This window comes from Siniperca chuatsi, linkage group LG11 (genome assembly GCF_020085105.1).
Source record: "Siniperca chuatsi isolate FFG_IHB_CAS linkage group LG11, ASM2008510v1, whole genome shotgun sequence".
Taxonomy (NCBI): domain Eukaryota; kingdom Metazoa; phylum Chordata; class Actinopteri; order Centrarchiformes; family Sinipercidae; genus Siniperca; species Siniperca chuatsi.
This window is the reverse complement of record NC_058052.1, coordinates 5,608,049-5,625,359: the sequence shown is the minus strand read 5'-3', so window position 1 is coordinate 5,625,359 and position 17,311 is coordinate 5,608,049. Positions and strand designations below refer to the sequence as shown.

The following is a 17,311-nucleotide window of genomic DNA, read 5'->3' as shown; positions in this document are numbered from 1 at the left end:
CTCTTATAATGTCAGTTACCTCTTCTTCACTTTGTTGCTCCTGTGCTGTGTAGGTCATCTCAGAGGTTCTTACTTTGTCTGGAGGAGCACCCACAATATAGACTCACATCAGACCACAGAGCCCTGTTTGATCAGTGCCAAAGCCCATCTGAGGAGTAGCCAGATGTGATGCAGAGTTATACAACTGCCTATACTGTAGATGAGCAGATAACCACAGTGAGGAGAGGAAAGCCTAGTTTTTGCTGAGTGGGGTAGCCCGCAGGAGGTCCCCAGACTCCTGGTAGAGTCCAGAGTACATCAAAAGAATTTTGATTTTAAATGTCACTGTGGAATATTTCTAATAAGAGACATGGTGATGGCTGAATTCTGATCAGCTTCCACTCTACAGTTTACTGCTGAACTCCTTAAACAAAATGGGGGGGGGGGGATAGTGTTCCTTTAGTTTTAAGATACACTCCCTGATTTTGTTTTAGCGCCCAGTAGTCCCTCCAAATCCCCTAAATGTCCTCCCAGCTTGCTGCTGTTATTTTCAAACTCAATACATCAATATTGAGCTGGAAGGAAATTTTGGGGATAACTAAATCATCTTTAACACATATCTTCACAGGCATTTTTAGAAGGCCTTGATATGAAAATGTGTTGGACATCATGAGAGAGGTGACAGCTGCAGGCTTTTATTGTCAGTCTCTAAGGCTTGAATTTACAGTAATAAGGAAGTTCTGTTACATCGGCTACCCTATGAGGGATGGATGTAACAGGCTACTCTATATTGCATACGTTCAGTAGCTGAATACCTATAAGTAGAAATAGTAATAAGGCTCACATTGCACCAGTAAGGCTTCAAGTGCAGTAATACATGTACTGCATTCACAAAGATTATACTTAAGTAATAAGGGTACTGCCTGCAGTAAAAATGATAACACTTGCAGCACTAAAGCTGGTGCTGCTGTAACAAGGTGGGCACTGTGGTAATAATGCTGATGCTGCTGTGATACAGTGCATGCTGCAGTAACCAGACCAGACATATAGACGCTGTAGATTTCTGTAGCTTCTGAGTAGGGCTGCACAATATGGTAAAAAAAAAAAAAAAAAAAAAAATCATATTGCGATTTATTTTGAGAGATATAACGATTGCGCTATGATTCACGATTAGTGGGAATGATCATTTTTGAATCTATTAAAATCATGCTGATGTGACATTTGTTGGGGTCTGTACCGAACATGTTTTCTTACATCTGGAGAACAAGATTTGTAGTCCAGGGCATCTCTGCAGCACTACAGTACTTCATTATAATGCGCTTTGTCACACATTTTACCTTTATCAAAAACTTGCAGCTTCTGCGATATTGCACTTGGCCATATTGCGATTTCGAAAATATTGTGATTAATTGTGCAGCCCTACTTCTGAGGCTTTGTCACTGGACGTGTCAAGCTGTGTTTTCCCCCCGAAGAGGCTCGGTGGAAAGAGTGGAGCGCTCAACGGCGTGTAGACACGTCTGCTGACCTAAATCTGCTCTCTTCTTCTGCCTTTTATTTATAGACTTAAGTGTGTGTGCGTGCGTGAGAGGGAGTGCGCTTGTGTGTGAATACACTAATGACCAGAAATTTGAGATACACGCACACCCTTATTGTGCATGTGTGTCATTGTGACTTACTGCACAGTTCTGTAAAAGCGAGACATGATGTTAACTTTTTGTAAAAACAGTGGATTGTCCCTTTAACTAACATAGTACCTTTAATCCCAAAGAATAAGGCATTTAAGCATAGGCACCTGTCAGGTGAGGTCTCTTCGTTAAGATTGACTCATGGTGTTCGATGTACTGGCTGTGCAGAAGTTTGGTTCTTGGTTGAATGTTTATACTCAGATGCCAATTACACCTAGCTAAATCGCAGCCCTGTTATAAATCCTGCCTCAATGATTATTTCATTTATGGTCACTTTGGTCGCAGTAGTTTGTGGTGCTGTCGAGTTGTATTGCTTTATACTGAGACATATTTCTAATGTTTTGTCCAGCTCAGTTCTGTCAGTGAGGGTAAATGGACCGTACTTGTATAGCGCCTTTCTAGTCTTCCGACCACTCAAAGCGCTTTACACACTACATATCACATTCACCCACATTCATACACTGATGGCAGATGCTAACTGCTCATCAGTCCAAAGAAACTAACTGATCATTCACACACACTGAAGACACAGCCCTCGGGAGCAATTTGGGGTTCAGTGTCTTGCCCAAGGACACTTCGACATGTGGGCTGGGGGAAGCCGGGACCGAACTATCGACCTTCCGATTGGTGGACGACCCGCTCTACCAATAATAATCACAGCCGCCCCCGAGACCAAATAGACAGAATAGAAACTACAATCCCCCAAAAAGCTATATGTACCTAATAAACTGGCAACTGAGTTTAGTTTCAACATAAGTCAGGAAAAAAAGGGTTTACAAGTCAGTGACTCTGTTGCTTGCCCCAGATCTGATCGGTGATCTGAACTAGAGTGTGTGATGAATCAAACACTCTAGTTCAGACTAACTAACTTTACTTTAAATGCTGTAAATCAGTGTTGGAAATGAACTTTTTTGTCCGCCTGCCACTGTGGTTGGTGGATACCAAAATCCAACATCCACTCATTTTTTTTTTTATGCTCCCCATATTCTTACAGTACATTTACCCCTGTTTGTAATCAAAAAATATATACCTTCATAATACTGTGAGAGTTAGACCTTTTATGGGACATACACAACTTGAAATGCCAGCATAAATCGTCACACCAGCATTGTGTAACTGCATTTGAAAAATAATAAATCAAGATCTACAATATTCAAGCAATAGGCTATTTTAGTTCATAAGGTAAATATTTAAACTCTTAAGGAAAATACCAATATTCTCTCTCCTCTCTCTCTCATACACACACACACACACACACACACACACACACACACACACAGTAGGTCTAATGCTACTTGTTCAAGTACCTGAGAGCACCTATGACGCACGCACATGCGTGCACGCGCACGACTAAGTTGTGGCTCGTTTCGAAGGTTATGTAACCACTGACCACGCGATCAAATGTTAGACTGACTTCATGAATAGTTTCATCATGTTAGCTAAGTAGTATTAGGCGATACCGTAGATGTAGTAGGTTGTAATTAGCGGCATTAAGCAATAACTTACAGGCGAAATGAACACAAGTAGTTTGTGTTTTGAATGACTTCATTTACCTACTTGTGCCGAGCAAATGAAGCTGCATTGGAAACATCCATTCTGATAAGCTCATCTAATAGGCTAGGCTATGAAAACGGAGCTACCGGTAAGCAAGCTTTCATTTCCTGCAAGCTACAGAAAATCATCCACATTTGGCGAGTGCTAATTTCCCCCCCTGCTGTAAATCAACTACAGAAAGCCATTCACTCAGATAAAACAAATAAATAAGGATTACTCTCAAAAATGAATTGTAATGCATTTATTGTTCACCAAAACTGGGGAACAAAATCTTTCAGGCTTCATTCAAGAGGGCCTTCAGCTCTTTATTAACTGAAAGCAACATCTTTGTTTTAAGTGGTTAAATCCAACCTGAGCATGCAGGCGCTCACACCACTGTGTTTTTATTAATGGGATGCTGCATGTTGCGCAGTAGGAGCTGTAGTGTTTTGTAACCAGGTCTGTTATTACATAAGAGATTGTGTGAATACCCTGTCTGATACCCAGCTGACCTCTGTAATGTGAGCATTTATGATCACTATGAGCGAAAACACAAACACACACGTTTTGTGGCACGCACACCCATGGACATTGTTTCCAGCCGCATGATTGGCTTATTTATTTTGGTTCTTACTCTCCTCTACCATCTGTCCTCCCTTGTTGTTGTTCCGCAGAAACACTTGTGAACATTGTTCAGCAATTTCAAAATAAAGGTGTTTTCAAGATTAGTTATACTGTTGGGTTCAAGTATACATGGTTTCAGTTCATGGGGGGTGTTTGACAACTTACTGTAGCTAACACTACTACCAGTGTAAGCCATAATATAGCTCATATTCACAATAATATTATAATTGTAAAGTGCAAAATTGCACTTGAAGCCACTTGAGATCAAAAAACAAATTATATGACCTTTAATATTTAATTGACCTTTATTCACCATCACCAAACTCCTAACAGCATTTCACCATTTAAACCACATGTGAGAACTGAACCCTGATTTGCTTAATGATAAGTCTTAAAGAGTTTAATGGTGTCACTTCATTGTTTCCGGTTTTTGAGTACCAGTCTTGTTGAGAGCAGCTGTTGGGGAAACACACGCACTGTATTTTCCTGGTTGAGGGTATTTGCCTGTTTTATTGCAGGCCCATGCAAAAGAGCGTGTTGAAACTTTTAATGGAAAATTTGCTGTCGAAGGTTTGTTGATGACCAAGTCTAATTGTGGCACTTAATGCATGCGTGCAAGTGCTCAAAACCAGAATGAATATATTACTAGACAGAGCTGTAGTAGTAACCGCAGTAGTCATGGCAGTAAAAGCAGTAGTAGAAACAGTAGTAGTAGTAGCTATCGTCATGGTGTAACTGTATCTTAAGTTGTGTGTGGAAGCGTAGCTGCTATTGAGCGTAGTGGGTCTGGTCAGGCGAGCACTACAACGCACTATCTCTTCCTCTGGGTTTTGTCTGGAATGTGTTTACTAGTTCTACATTTTGTGTGTGTGTGTGTGTGTGTGTGTGTGTGTGTGTGTGTGTGTGTGTGTGTGTCTCACACACAAACAGGAGTGAGTTGGACAGTGTCGTCCTCATGTGCAGAGCTGGATGCATTACAGCGAGGAGGAACAGTGGAAGCACAGTCATGACTGCGAACTGCAAGTGTGCTACTGTGTGCCCTCGTGCACGAACGAATGCTGAGATTAATACATGTCATACTAAGCATACAACCCAGTGCTACATTCTTCTACATGCAGCAGCATAGTGTGTGTCCATACTTTATGCATCCAGAGAACCTGAAATAGCCCAATGTGGAGGCGAGGGGGAGGGGTGGATGTGCAGCTCAGGCATGGAAACCAACGTATCCGGTTACAGGATCATAACATCACTGCAGAGTCCATCCACTAGCACTGCACTACGGCACAACACACACACAACACACACACTACAGCCAGCTCCTGGAATAATATGCTCAGCCCACATGTCTAATGTGTGTTTGCAGGCACAGTTGGCAGGCTAACACACACTCTCATGCTTGCACACACACCTGACCTTACCTCTAAATGTATAAAACACTCATGTTTTTATGTTTTCCACCATCATTCTGTGATTAGATTTATACTTTTCATTCCTTCACATATATTCAAACTCAATGCACGTTCTTTATGTTCTATTTTTCTTCTTCTTGCTCTATATTATTATTTTACTGCCGAGGCCCACTTCCCTGAGGGCATCATCAACTTTTCATGTAATCTTATCTAAACACACACTTAGCCACAAGTAGGCCTTTCTATTTGAGATTAAATTTCAGATTTTGATGCTGTTTGGTCGTATTGTGTCCTCATCAATTATAGTTGATCTTCCTTAAAAAATGTAGCTTAATGGAAATTGTTCAGAAGTAGCTCAGTCTGTGGTTTGTTCTTGGTTTTGTATCAGGATATTTGGTGATATTATGGGCAGTAGGCAAAATCAAATAAGCGTTTATTTTGAGAAATGTTCCTATCTGACATTCTTTTCATAGATCAGCTCGCTCTGCAGGAAGCAACCATTTATGTATTGATTTTTATTTGTTTAGGCTAGTAGAAATTTGTCACACATTTTTGAAATTGGTTTCTAGGGTAAGAAAAAAGGAGGAATCTCTGCAAATGGAACACATTTCATAAGATTAGGGCTGGGTATCGTTCAAAAAATTTCAATATTGGTACCGGTACCAATACCTTGACTTCAATGCTGGTTCATGAACGAAAGAAATTTACATTACACATTACGGTAAAATTACTCACTTCAAAGGAGGAAGCTGTTCAAAGCAGCTGGAGACACTGCACACTTTACGCAACCTGAATTACTGGACTAAAATGAAGAAAATGATGGAATATCTGTATAGTATTGGATTATAGCCTATAAATAAATGTCAAAAGGAACATTAATAACAAACAGTATGACAGCAATACGCCATTGTAGCGTCTAGTCTGCCTAATCCAAAGAAGTAGAAGGGAATGACTGTGTGGGTGATGTTTGTAGTTTTGGGAAATAGTGGCAGAGTGAGACCTCTTACTTTGTGCTAAAGAGAAGCTAGCCCGGGTCTGACAACAATCCACCGTGTCAACTTCAGGAGTATTTCTCTCCGTTATCTGGCGGTCTGTAACGTTAAGCAACACTATGTTTGCCTTCAGAAGTACTCTCCGCATCGGCTCCGGATTATACCATAAAAGTATCGAAGTTCAGTACCCAGCCCTACATAAGATGTCTCATTGATTACAAGTACTGATAAGATAATAGGTAGATATTGGACTTTTATTAAAGTAAAACCTTGTCCAGTTTGTGTTATCAGCCTCTGATATGATGGGTATGATGCAGTTGGATTGATTACACACTTATTTTGAAATTGATCACACTGTTGGACTGTTGGAGGCACTGAACCTGAAGTTATTCTAATCCAACATTTTGAATAGATTTCACAGAAGCACATATACACGTTAACAGATAACATATCTTTGCTTCGAAAGTCTCAGAAGACCTTTAGCTACATTTTCCTCATGGAAAACCTTCTGGAAAATGTAGTTTTCAGACAGTTCTTTGTGAGACAGTTAACAGTGGCGCGTTAAGTCACAGTGACCTTGAATGAAGATCGTGGCTCCATTTTGGAGTACAGTACTCCAGTGCTGTGCTTTATCTACTTGACTCACTTATCATCTGTTTTACTTCTTCTGGTGTGTTCATATCTAGACATGGCTCATAGAGTGTAGGATGGTTGCCAATGGTAGGACAGTCAGTAGAAGGAGGGGGGAGGGTGTGAGGTAAAGAGCGGAGGGAAGATGAAAAACATAGATGGAAAAGAGGTAAAAGAGCGACTGAAGAAGGGAAGAGGTGGAGGAGAAGGAAAGGGAAGAGGAGGATAATGAAGTGGAATGTAAGGGGTGGGGCGCCTCTGGTATGTCAGCCCTGCACCGTGTGTGTGTGTGTGTGTGTGTGTGTGTGTGTGTGTGTGTGTGTGTGTCTAAACACCCTGCCATGAGTCAGTGAGTCAGACATGCGCAGCTGCTTCAACTCTCAATCACACACCCGCAAACTGCTTTGAAACTAACTCTATTGCTCTCTCTTTGACTCTCTCTGTTTCTGTCTCTCCCTGACGCTCTCTGATTCGCCATTTTCCTAGAAGCAGCATTAGCTAGCTAGCTTCAATGAATGCAGAAACTCAAGTAGTAGATGGTTACAAGTCACAAACAATTAGAACAGTTAAGAGTTAGGTTTTTAGTTCTCGATGGCACCCAAATGAGCCTCAAGAACGTCTTTTACTCTCTGAAAATGCAGTTCTATGAGTTTTGATCTTGTCTTCATCTTTGCTGCTAACATTGCTGTGGAGTTTCTGCTCTGCACTTCCCAGAGATCACCTGTCAATCAAACAGCGCGTGCAATGCTGACGTCTTTTCTTTGGTTATAAAAATGATGAAAAAATTTGATCAATAATTGACGTAACTAATGTCAGGATACTCTCCAAACTTCAATATGAAACTGGCAAAAACTAAGAACTAGTGTTTTTGTAGAATTTCAAGTTGATCCTAGCATGTAAGCATCAGGACGCTCGAGCCATCATAATAGCCACCTTGACTGAGATTAATCAAAAAAGAAATAGTAAGTGAGATAAAACATTTATGAAGAGTATCCAGGCCAAGGACTCTCACATGTCCTGTAGGCCATTGCTGGCCATGTGACAAGGAATGGAAACATGTTTTAACAGGTATACTTTTACCTGTCGCTGAGAATTGATTAGATGGCATATATTGTCCACCAGATGGTTGTATCTAACTTAAACATCACCTGTATTACCTGATTTCCTGCCAAGCGACTGGAACAAAGAGACATATTGCAGCTGAAGTGTCCATAAATTGGTCAGTTGTTAATGTGTTAACCGCAGAGGCCCACATTCGAATCCAGCCCGTGGCCATTTATTGCATGTCATCCTCTCTCTCACCTATCGGCTATCGTCTGACGACGATTTAGCTTTTTATCAGTCTTGGAACCCTAGAGATTAGCTTTTTATTAGCTATTTTAAATTTATCTGCATTCAAATCATCGTCAAACGATAGCCGATGGGTTCCGAGATTGCTAATTGTATTGTAAACAATGACCAGCACCGGAAGCCCCGAAACATTGGCCATTGCCCCCAAAGGCTAAATCGTTGTCAGACTTTCAGACTTCTCTGACCTGGGGACAGAGGTCTCCTCCGCCGTGTAGTCTGCTCGGAGCAGACACACCGAACCAAACTCTTTTTCTTACGGCAGTGAAGCAAGAGTCTGCCTAAGATCCCCTGAAACCAAGCTTAGCTAGCGCCAGCAGCTACAACACAAAGTCTGTCAGTTAACTTTACAAGCAACAGGAGCAACAAAACCAGTTAGCGCCAAGCTGCTAAGTCAGTAAGGAGAACAAGGATGGAGCGACTGTTTCCTCCGAATTGCACAATCGGAACGCTGCACAGCAAAGACTGCATCGGAACCACAATTCTTCCCCGCCTCGCTCATCCACAGCCGACTGAATCGCCAGCTAACAAAGCAGCACCAAAGCAACCCCTTTCCCTCCATGGACTAGTAACGTTAACTGGGCACAGCATAGCGTAACAGTGTACACGGCTAAGCACAGGGCTGCTTAACTTTTGTCAGTGTACATGTAGTAATTTGGTTCATTGAGCTTTATTGTTGTGATCTTTTTCATCATAATTTGGTAGCCACATGCTAAGTTGATATTAGTTATGCTTTATATACGTATACTATGTATATTAGTATATGCATATACTCATAGAACTTGTTACATCCAGTAACTACTATGTCTCACATGCAAACTAACCGTCCTCTTTTCTAACCCGGCACCATTACCCTGCACGAATCACACACTCACTCCAATTTGGCCCCGGAGAGGAAACTCAAAGCTCCCGCTTCACATTTCTTTCTTTGTTTCTGACCTGAACACATGTGTTCATGCTCGTGCACGTAGAACATACGGAGGAAGAACAAAGAAACATACACACACATTCTTTCTGGCACACACTCGCATACACACACATGCTCTCGCTCTCTCACATACACACACTACTTTGGATCTTGAGTTTAGTTAAGTACAGTTAGATTTAGATTACCTATTGTGTGTTTTACTTTTATTATCTTGTAAATAGGCTAAATGCTTTTGAATATACATGCTGGTCTATTTAATGTTGCACAAGAGTGAATGCTGCCAACCTCTACTATTTAGAACTCCAAAACCCTTCAAACTTTATTAGCTATTGATGGTTGATTTTGGTTGTAGTTATTAATTAAATTATTAATCAGAGTTCCAAATTGATAGTTTAGCATATTTGATGAGACTGAATTGGCTATAGTTTTCCCTTCTTTAAGGGTGGTGCCCCGAGGTGAATTTAATGCAAATTAAATTCTATCATTTAATATAAATATCGATTATTTCTGATAGCCCAAAATGAGTGCAATCACTCTACTTCATCTTTTTATACCAATTAATGTGTTAACGCGATATAATTTTGGTGCCTAGCTTAGCTCTGTTTAAAAAATGCACCTACCAGCACCTCAAAAGCCCCAAGTCAATATCTGGTTTGTAACCGTTGCCATGGAAAATGACAGACTCTCAGTGACAGACATTACAGCCAACTTGCTAGCGTAGAAAAATGTTGAGGTACTATTGTTGTGTCCAAGGCAAAGAAATCAAATGGTCAAAAGGTTTTTTACATCCCCTAACAACAGTAAAATGTTAATATGAAACTGTATATGAACAGCCAGTGAACTAACAGGTCTGCACCATGAATGAGCCAATTGCAAAGTCTAAGTAATGAAGAGGTCGGGGTTGAAGTACCTGCCTCAGCAGTAGTTTTAGTAGAGGGAGGAGAGAAAGTTGCTCATTCCCCTCCAACCTTTTCCAGACCAATCTCTCACCTACTCCTCTACCCCCCCAACCCCCAACCCCAAAGCCCCCAAACCCATTCTTTGTCATTTCTTTGGGTGAATTCCCAGCTGACTCTGTTTGTCATGGCAACCAACCAGTCTTGGTGACTGGGCCTGCAGCTTACACTTCCTGTGTGTGGTTGTATGTGTGTGTGTGAGGAGACGCATGCGCTGTGTGTGTGTGTGTGTGTGTGTGTGTGTGTGTGTGTGTGTAGACAGTGGCTGGCTGCATGAGTCTGTCAGCCTGGATTAGAGTCAAACACACTGCAGCGATGCCTGTTTTCTTTCTTTCTTCTTTCTTTCTTACTTTCTATCTTTGTCTTTCTTTCTTTTTTCTTTTTTCATGTCTTTTTTTTTCATTTTCCTGTCTATCTTTCTGCCTTCCTTGCTTTCTCTGTAGCATCAATAATGACACCATCAGATTGTTTGATTAAATAGAGAGACCTATTAACCTACTGGAATGTGTACGTTTAGGGAATAAACTGTGACTTTGTCACCGTGGCTCGCTATCTCTCCTCTCCTACTGTATGTCTTTCGCCACCCACCCTGCCCCACCCCCTTACTAATACCCCATTCAGACTGACACAGTGACGCGGGTCAAACCCGCATGGGGGGTCTATCAGTATGAGTCAACCCACTTCAGTTGACCCTCCTCTCAGTCAAGGTTGGATGCTGTCCGGCTTTGGTGAACTGGCGTTGCTACCAGAAATGGAAATTAATTAAATGATACAGACGTTTAAATGTCATTTAACTGAAGGAGAGAGAGTTAGATACAAAGAGGTCCAAAGTGCATGTGTGGACGCTCAAGATATAGAGCATGCAGATGGACAGACAAAGAGGTGAAACTAAAACTTAATTTGTAATTTTACGTTATTCAGTGTAATTCTGCAGTTTATCAGTTTAATATTTAAAACTACAGTGTAGACTGAAGTCTCTGCTAACACTGAGAAGCAGGGTGGCAGCTGTCTCATATGAATGGGTTCTGTCTGAAAGTGGTATAAGTAACTCAATGTGCTACTCTAATATGGTAGGAGGAGGGAGGGTGGAGGGGGGTTGGGCTTTAAATCTGGCCTATGATCCTGTGGTACAGCAGGGAACGCTGCTATTACATAACTTAGAGTGTGTGTGTGTGTGTGTGTGTGTGTGTGTGTGTGTGTGTGTGTGTGTGTGTGTGTGTATGAGTGTGCCGGGCTACAGTATGCAGCGGCGAGGCTCCCATTGCAGCTGCTCTTGGTTTCAATGTATGTTTTTTAAATTCCCTGTTGCAGTAAGCTTGTTGCGTTTAAGCAGCTTTTTGAATCACCACGGTTAAGCTGCTGGGTTTCAGTCTGCAAACATGTCGAGATCCAGTAGGGCCCAGTGTTTCCCACATAGACTTTACTTAGGCGGTCCGCCCAGGTATATTAACATCCGGCAAAGTACATTTGGCGACCCATTTTATAATAATTTTTTTTTATCCGTCCAAGAAAACGACGCTGTCCTCGATCGATTAACTAGTAGACAATCTCCCCCTAGCAAGCAAGCAAGGTGAGCAGATTAGTTTGAGTAAACACTAAAATAAGGTGGAGAATTAAGTAGCCTATAATTAAAATGGTGAAATATGAAATAACCTACTAGAAATAGGGTTGAAATAGAAATGAAATGAATGAAATAGATTTCAAATATTATATATATGATATTTTCAATAGACAAATAGTCGACCCCTCCCAGTTAAACTGTCATTCATTAGGGCTTCTGGATTTGAATCAACATACAAAAACTAGGGATGCATTGATCCACTTTTTGCTACATATTGTAGCAACACCACTCATTTCCCATGATGCCTAGTGCTGGACTGAGTAGTTTAAGTTTGCTGTTTTATGTTCCAAAATGCAAATGCTACTTTTTGTCAGTATTTGTAATGTGTATGTTCAGAACATGGTGGTTTATGTTGTCATTTTTGTGCTGGTTTATAGTTTTAACCTTTGACCTATTACATTTCTTGACTCCAGCTGTATTTTGCGACTGTGTTTCAGAGTGAATCACAATCGCTGCTGACGCATGACGTAGTACGCACACGTAGGCATAAACAGAATTTAATTCAATAGATCGGCCCCATCGTCATGAAACCTGATCCAGCTGTTTGAGTCAGTATCGGACCGATATCCAATATCAGTATCGGATCGGTGCATCCCCGACAAAAACCCCAGTGGCCAGGTGTGAATTTTTTGGAATATCAGAATTGTTTGAGGTGTATTCCAGGCAGGGAACAAAAAAGTATGTCAATTTTCACCAGTTTTCAACAAACCAGGAAAAAAGAACAGTTTTTGGTCATGGAAGTGCTCTGAATTGGTTAGCGAAAGTCAGGGAAAAGTCCACTGGGGGGGGGGAACCCTGTATTTAAAACATGGTTAGTAATTGAGGAAGATTAGTTTATTATCTTAAAATTTTCACAGAATTCTCATCACTGCCTTCTGGCATTTTTTGACATACCCAGAGGGGTTACATTTAACCCCCATGGTCCAAAGGGGACTGGCCCAAGTGGCGTGCTACAATTACAAATCAGTGTATGGTGATGTAATTGTTACTAAAAAGGCCAAACCAGGACTACGGTACATCATTTATTTTAGATGACATTAGAGCTGAAGTTATGAGTTGCATAATTGATTAATCGAGTGACAGGAAATTAATTCGCAACTACTCTCAGGGCTCCAGACTAACTTTTTCCACTAGTAGCACTGGTGCTCCCAACTGAAAAATTTTGGCGCACCAGCACAAAATTTAGGAGCGCCACTTAAATTGACATACAACTCCCTGGGACCCTAGGCAAAATTCTGCAAAGGGGCTCTGTTACGGCCTCCCTAAAAAACAGAACAAAACTATTCTGACCCGTGAGCCATGTAAACCATGTGCCATTGCCACACAGTCACACCTGACAGCACAGTGCTCCCACTACAATCCTCCCTCCTTTAAAACAGTTTACTTCATCTGTTGGTCTAAGAATAAATAGACCTATACAGAACAGAATGAATAGACTATTTTCTAGAGAATCTTAAGATAAGTGAATATTAACATTAACATAAATAATAAATTAGAGAAAATATCAAATGTAGAAAATAATAAAATATAACGCTGTGCTTTGACTCTGCTGCCTGGTAATTATTCCAGTCAAACAATTCATTTTAAATTCATTATTCAATCAATAGTCGGTGTCAATCCATTGCTTTCCATCTTGCATTATTCCCGAGTTGTAACTAAACCTTGACTGAAAGACTAGATAATCATTGTCTTGTTTTAAAATTATGTGCGCCTAGAGTGCCATCACGCCTGTATATTGTCTGCACTGGTCCCCACAGAGGTTGCTGCTGGAAAGCGCGAGTATAATTTCGTGCATGCGCATATGTTCACGCGCAACGCAGTCATCTTTTCTGTGCTGCAGTTTATAAACGCCATTGCCCGTTGGTGTAATAAATAGTTGCATGTCACTCTCACTTTTGTCAGGCACAAAGTCACAGAGCACAGCCCTGGAATTGGCTGGCAAGCAAGCAAGTCACAGACAGACCAAGAGATGCACTAACCAGCTAGGTTAGCAAGACAGACAGACTAGAGAGAGATGCAGCTAGCAGCTTGCTGACAAATAACAGTAACATTGAAGAGCAGAGAACACAAGTTTACCTTTGTTCCCACACTTCTCGCTCATGGTGTTTAATTTCTCTTTAAGTGACCAGAAGAATAGTTCCACTTAATCCTGTCATCAACGTTGTAAACATTGACACTCGCTTTGACTAGGGGGGAGGCGGGGCCCTACGCAACTTGCGGAGTGAGCGTATAGGGCAATACACACACACACACACACACCAATTCTCGCTGCATCCTGGTGTTTCAAATTATATACGATAATGATTTTAAAAAACAAAACAAAAAAATGGGGGGCATATTTGCAATTCGCAAAATTTCGTTCATTTTTGTGCTGGTTTATAGTTTTTACCATTAGTGAGGTGGCTGTTACATTTCATGGTATGATGCGAGTTCTACAAAGCTGCTTCTTCTTTCTCGTGTCATGACACTGCATGCCACTGTAATGACACAGTGCGCTGCTGGATAAACTTCGTAGTGACACAAATATATTAACACAGGCCTTTCTTTCTGAAACAAGCAATTTGAATATGTCACAGGGGCATTTTTTACTTACTTTTTTACTTATTTAATATACAAATTGATTAATTGAAAAAATAATCGTCTAAGAATAATCAGTTGCAACCCAAGTTGACATGCTTGTTGCCTTGTATTGTTACTGACTATGTTACAGACAAGTTAACTCCTGTCCCGTCTCTGCGGTCTTGTGTTTTCCAGATATATGTTCGGTAAAGGTGCGAAGCGGAAGCTGGATGAGGATGAAGAGGGGCTGGAAGGCAAAACGCTGGAGGTGTCGGTGGCGGGAGGGGGACTAGGCCTCGGTCCAGAGGGCCTGTCCAAGGTGTCGTACACCCTGCAGCGGCAGACCATCTTCAACATCTCCCTGATGAAGCTGTACAGCCAGCGGCCACTTGGCGAGCCCAGCCTGGAGCGCCGCGTCCTCATCAACAACATGCTGCGACGCATCCAGGATGAACTCAAGCAGGAAGGCTCCCTGCGGCCGCTGCTCTTCCCGCCCTCGCCGCCACCAGATGACCCTATGGATGAGGGCTTCCGTGAGGCACCACCCTCCTTTGGTGTTTTGTCAGCGGCAGCGACGGCACAGGTATCCCAGCCTTCTGCGCTGTTGATGCCGGTGATCGCTCCACCGTCTTCACCCCACCCAATGGTGCCTCCCAACTGCCAGGCATCCCAGGCCTGCCACAACCGTTTGGAGGCCTGCTCCGCCCCTCTGGAAGCCTGCCTCACTCCAGCCTCCTTATTGGAGGAGGATGGTGGAGATTCAGCCTTTTGTGCTCCATCCCCACCCACTCCTCCTCTGTCGCCTCCCCCGGCACAGCCTCCCCCGTTACCTTCGGCACTTCTGAGCCAGACGTCCCCACGGGTCCCTGTGCCTGCCTCGTCCAATGACGGTTTCCCCTCCGCTCTGAGTGACATGGAGTTGGGTCCTCCCACAGCCATAACAAGGACAGCAGCAGCTAATACTACGACCGTGACTACCTCCCCAGCTCCCACGCCACTCACCCAGCCCTCCCACTTAGCACCCCTCTCCCCAACACCCACAGGCCCACCCAGAGACTGCAGGACCATGGGTGCTAAACCAGAGGCAGCTGGCATCTTGCTAGCAGAAAGCCGCTGTGCTGAGCTCCGGCCGATGGACACTCTGCCCACACTGCCCCCTAGTGGCCTAGTAGACATTTCCTCCTCTCCTTCCTCCCCTTCTTCCTCTTCCTCCCCCTCGGGGTTTCTATCAGACTTGGCGCTGGACGATGTTCTGTTTGCCGACATCGACACGTCCATGTATGACTTTGACCCCTGCACGACAGCAGGGGCTGTGAGCGTGACGGCAGGTGGTGGCCTCGCCAAACTGTCGCCAGTGGTGACGGCGGACGACCTCCTCAAATCGCTGGCGTCGCCATACAGCGGCCCCGCCCCCCAGGTTTCAGCCAGTCAGCCTTTCAAAATTGATCTGACAGAACTAGACCACATCATGGAGGTGTTGGTGGGTTCGTGACTCAGAACCTCAGAAACACACAGACAGTTAAATCCTGAGAATAGACTGGAATGACAATTTGGGATTGATTTGGGGGGTTTTCTGGTTGTTGTTTTTATGTTTTTTTTACTCTCTTCAAAGGTCGGTAATTGTAAACATTGATGGTGATGTCAATTAGTACTACTATGATAACTGCTACTACACAACACTGTGCATGCACTGTGCTTGCCTTTCCAAATATGGAAATGAAGTAACCAGGAAACAAAGACACACATATGTTTGTATTTCTATACTTGTGAGAACCTCCATGGACTCCATTCATTTCCTTATCCTAATTTAAACCTAATTCTAGTTTTAATCTTTAACCTGAACCCAAGCCTTAACCCTAAAAAGTAACTGTAAATAGAAAAAATGAGGACCGGTAAATTGTTCTCATTCTGGAGGATTTTTGATCATTCTGTCTTTGTGAGGATATTTACTTCTCACAGGTATAGAAATACAAGTGAACACACATGACACACACACACAAAACACACAAACACACTGAATTCATGGCTTTTAACAGATGAGTGCCTTTCAAAATGACCACTTATTCAATTCCTGTTTTTACAGTATTTGTTTTTTTCCGAGTTCTTTTCACTTTAACAAGCCTAGAGAGGTCACTCCTCAATGTTTGTTTTAATTTATTGTATTGTATTAAAACTATTATTAAGTAAGGTAATTTGAGGTAAGGTAACATGATCAAATAATAATTATTTAATCTTTATCTTATTACATATGCTATGTTATTTGTAAAGCAAGCATAAAAAGTTTTTTATGAGAAATACATTGTTTTGCCAGTGTGCTACATATTAGCTTGGCTATATAATTACGCTTTGGGAATAGCTCTAAAACACATCGCCTGGTTGTTTGTTAAACTCTTTTGGTAGAAGGAGATGTCTGTTCTTGTACACATCATGTCTATGAATTCAGTTCAGGACTTATTTTTTTCTTTCCCTTCCTTATTGGCAGGCACATATAACTGTGCTGGATGGAAATTTACATGAGCTCAGTCATTTGGGCTAGTTATCATGCTTCAGTTACAGCAGAATTCAAATGAGCTACATCCACAGGAAAGCTTGACGTGCTTACATTAGAAGCGGCAGCAGCCCATCACCAACTCTTTCCTCCCAGCTACTGTAGATGTAGATGATCTGAAAAGTCCAACCTAAGCAGAGACTTTAGGCTCCAAACTAATTTGGCTTCATAGGACCCAAGACAAAACAACTATCACAGATAGCAGGGAAAGTCATTGTGGTACCAATGTGACTCTGTAGAATTTCTCATAAACACACAAAGAAAGTTGAATATTTGAGTGGAAATGCCTTATTTTTGGTTTGATTCCTACAAAATTAGCAACATGAGTGACAGACAAATTACAGCCCAGCATACAGTATTACACACACACCCTGTATTTGCAGAATATGTTTACTTTTGTTTAGAATAGGAGCCCTATATGCCAAATCTCATGGTTTTGCTCACTTTTGTACAGTACAGTTTTGATATTGACCCCAAAGCCCATGGATGTTTTAAACACA

General features: G+C 42.0%; 1 protein-coding gene across 2 annotated transcripts in view; it reads left to right on the top strand.

The window, feature by feature from the left end:
• The window catches only part of sertad2b (SERTA domain containing 2b), a 43,340-nt gene extending 26,259 nt beyond the window's left edge, over positions 1-17,081 (top strand). For both annotated transcript variants that reach the window (XM_044214341.1, XM_044214340.1), the window contains one exon: positions 14,459-17,081. In XM_044214341.1, coding sequence (XP_044070276.1) covers positions 14,463-15,755 — 1,293 coding nt within the window. In that variant the 5' untranslated portion in view covers positions 14,459-14,462 and the 3' untranslated portion in view covers positions 15,756-17,081. The remainder of the gene's footprint in view (positions 1-14,458) is intronic.
• Positions 17,082-17,311: the final 230 nt, after the last annotated feature.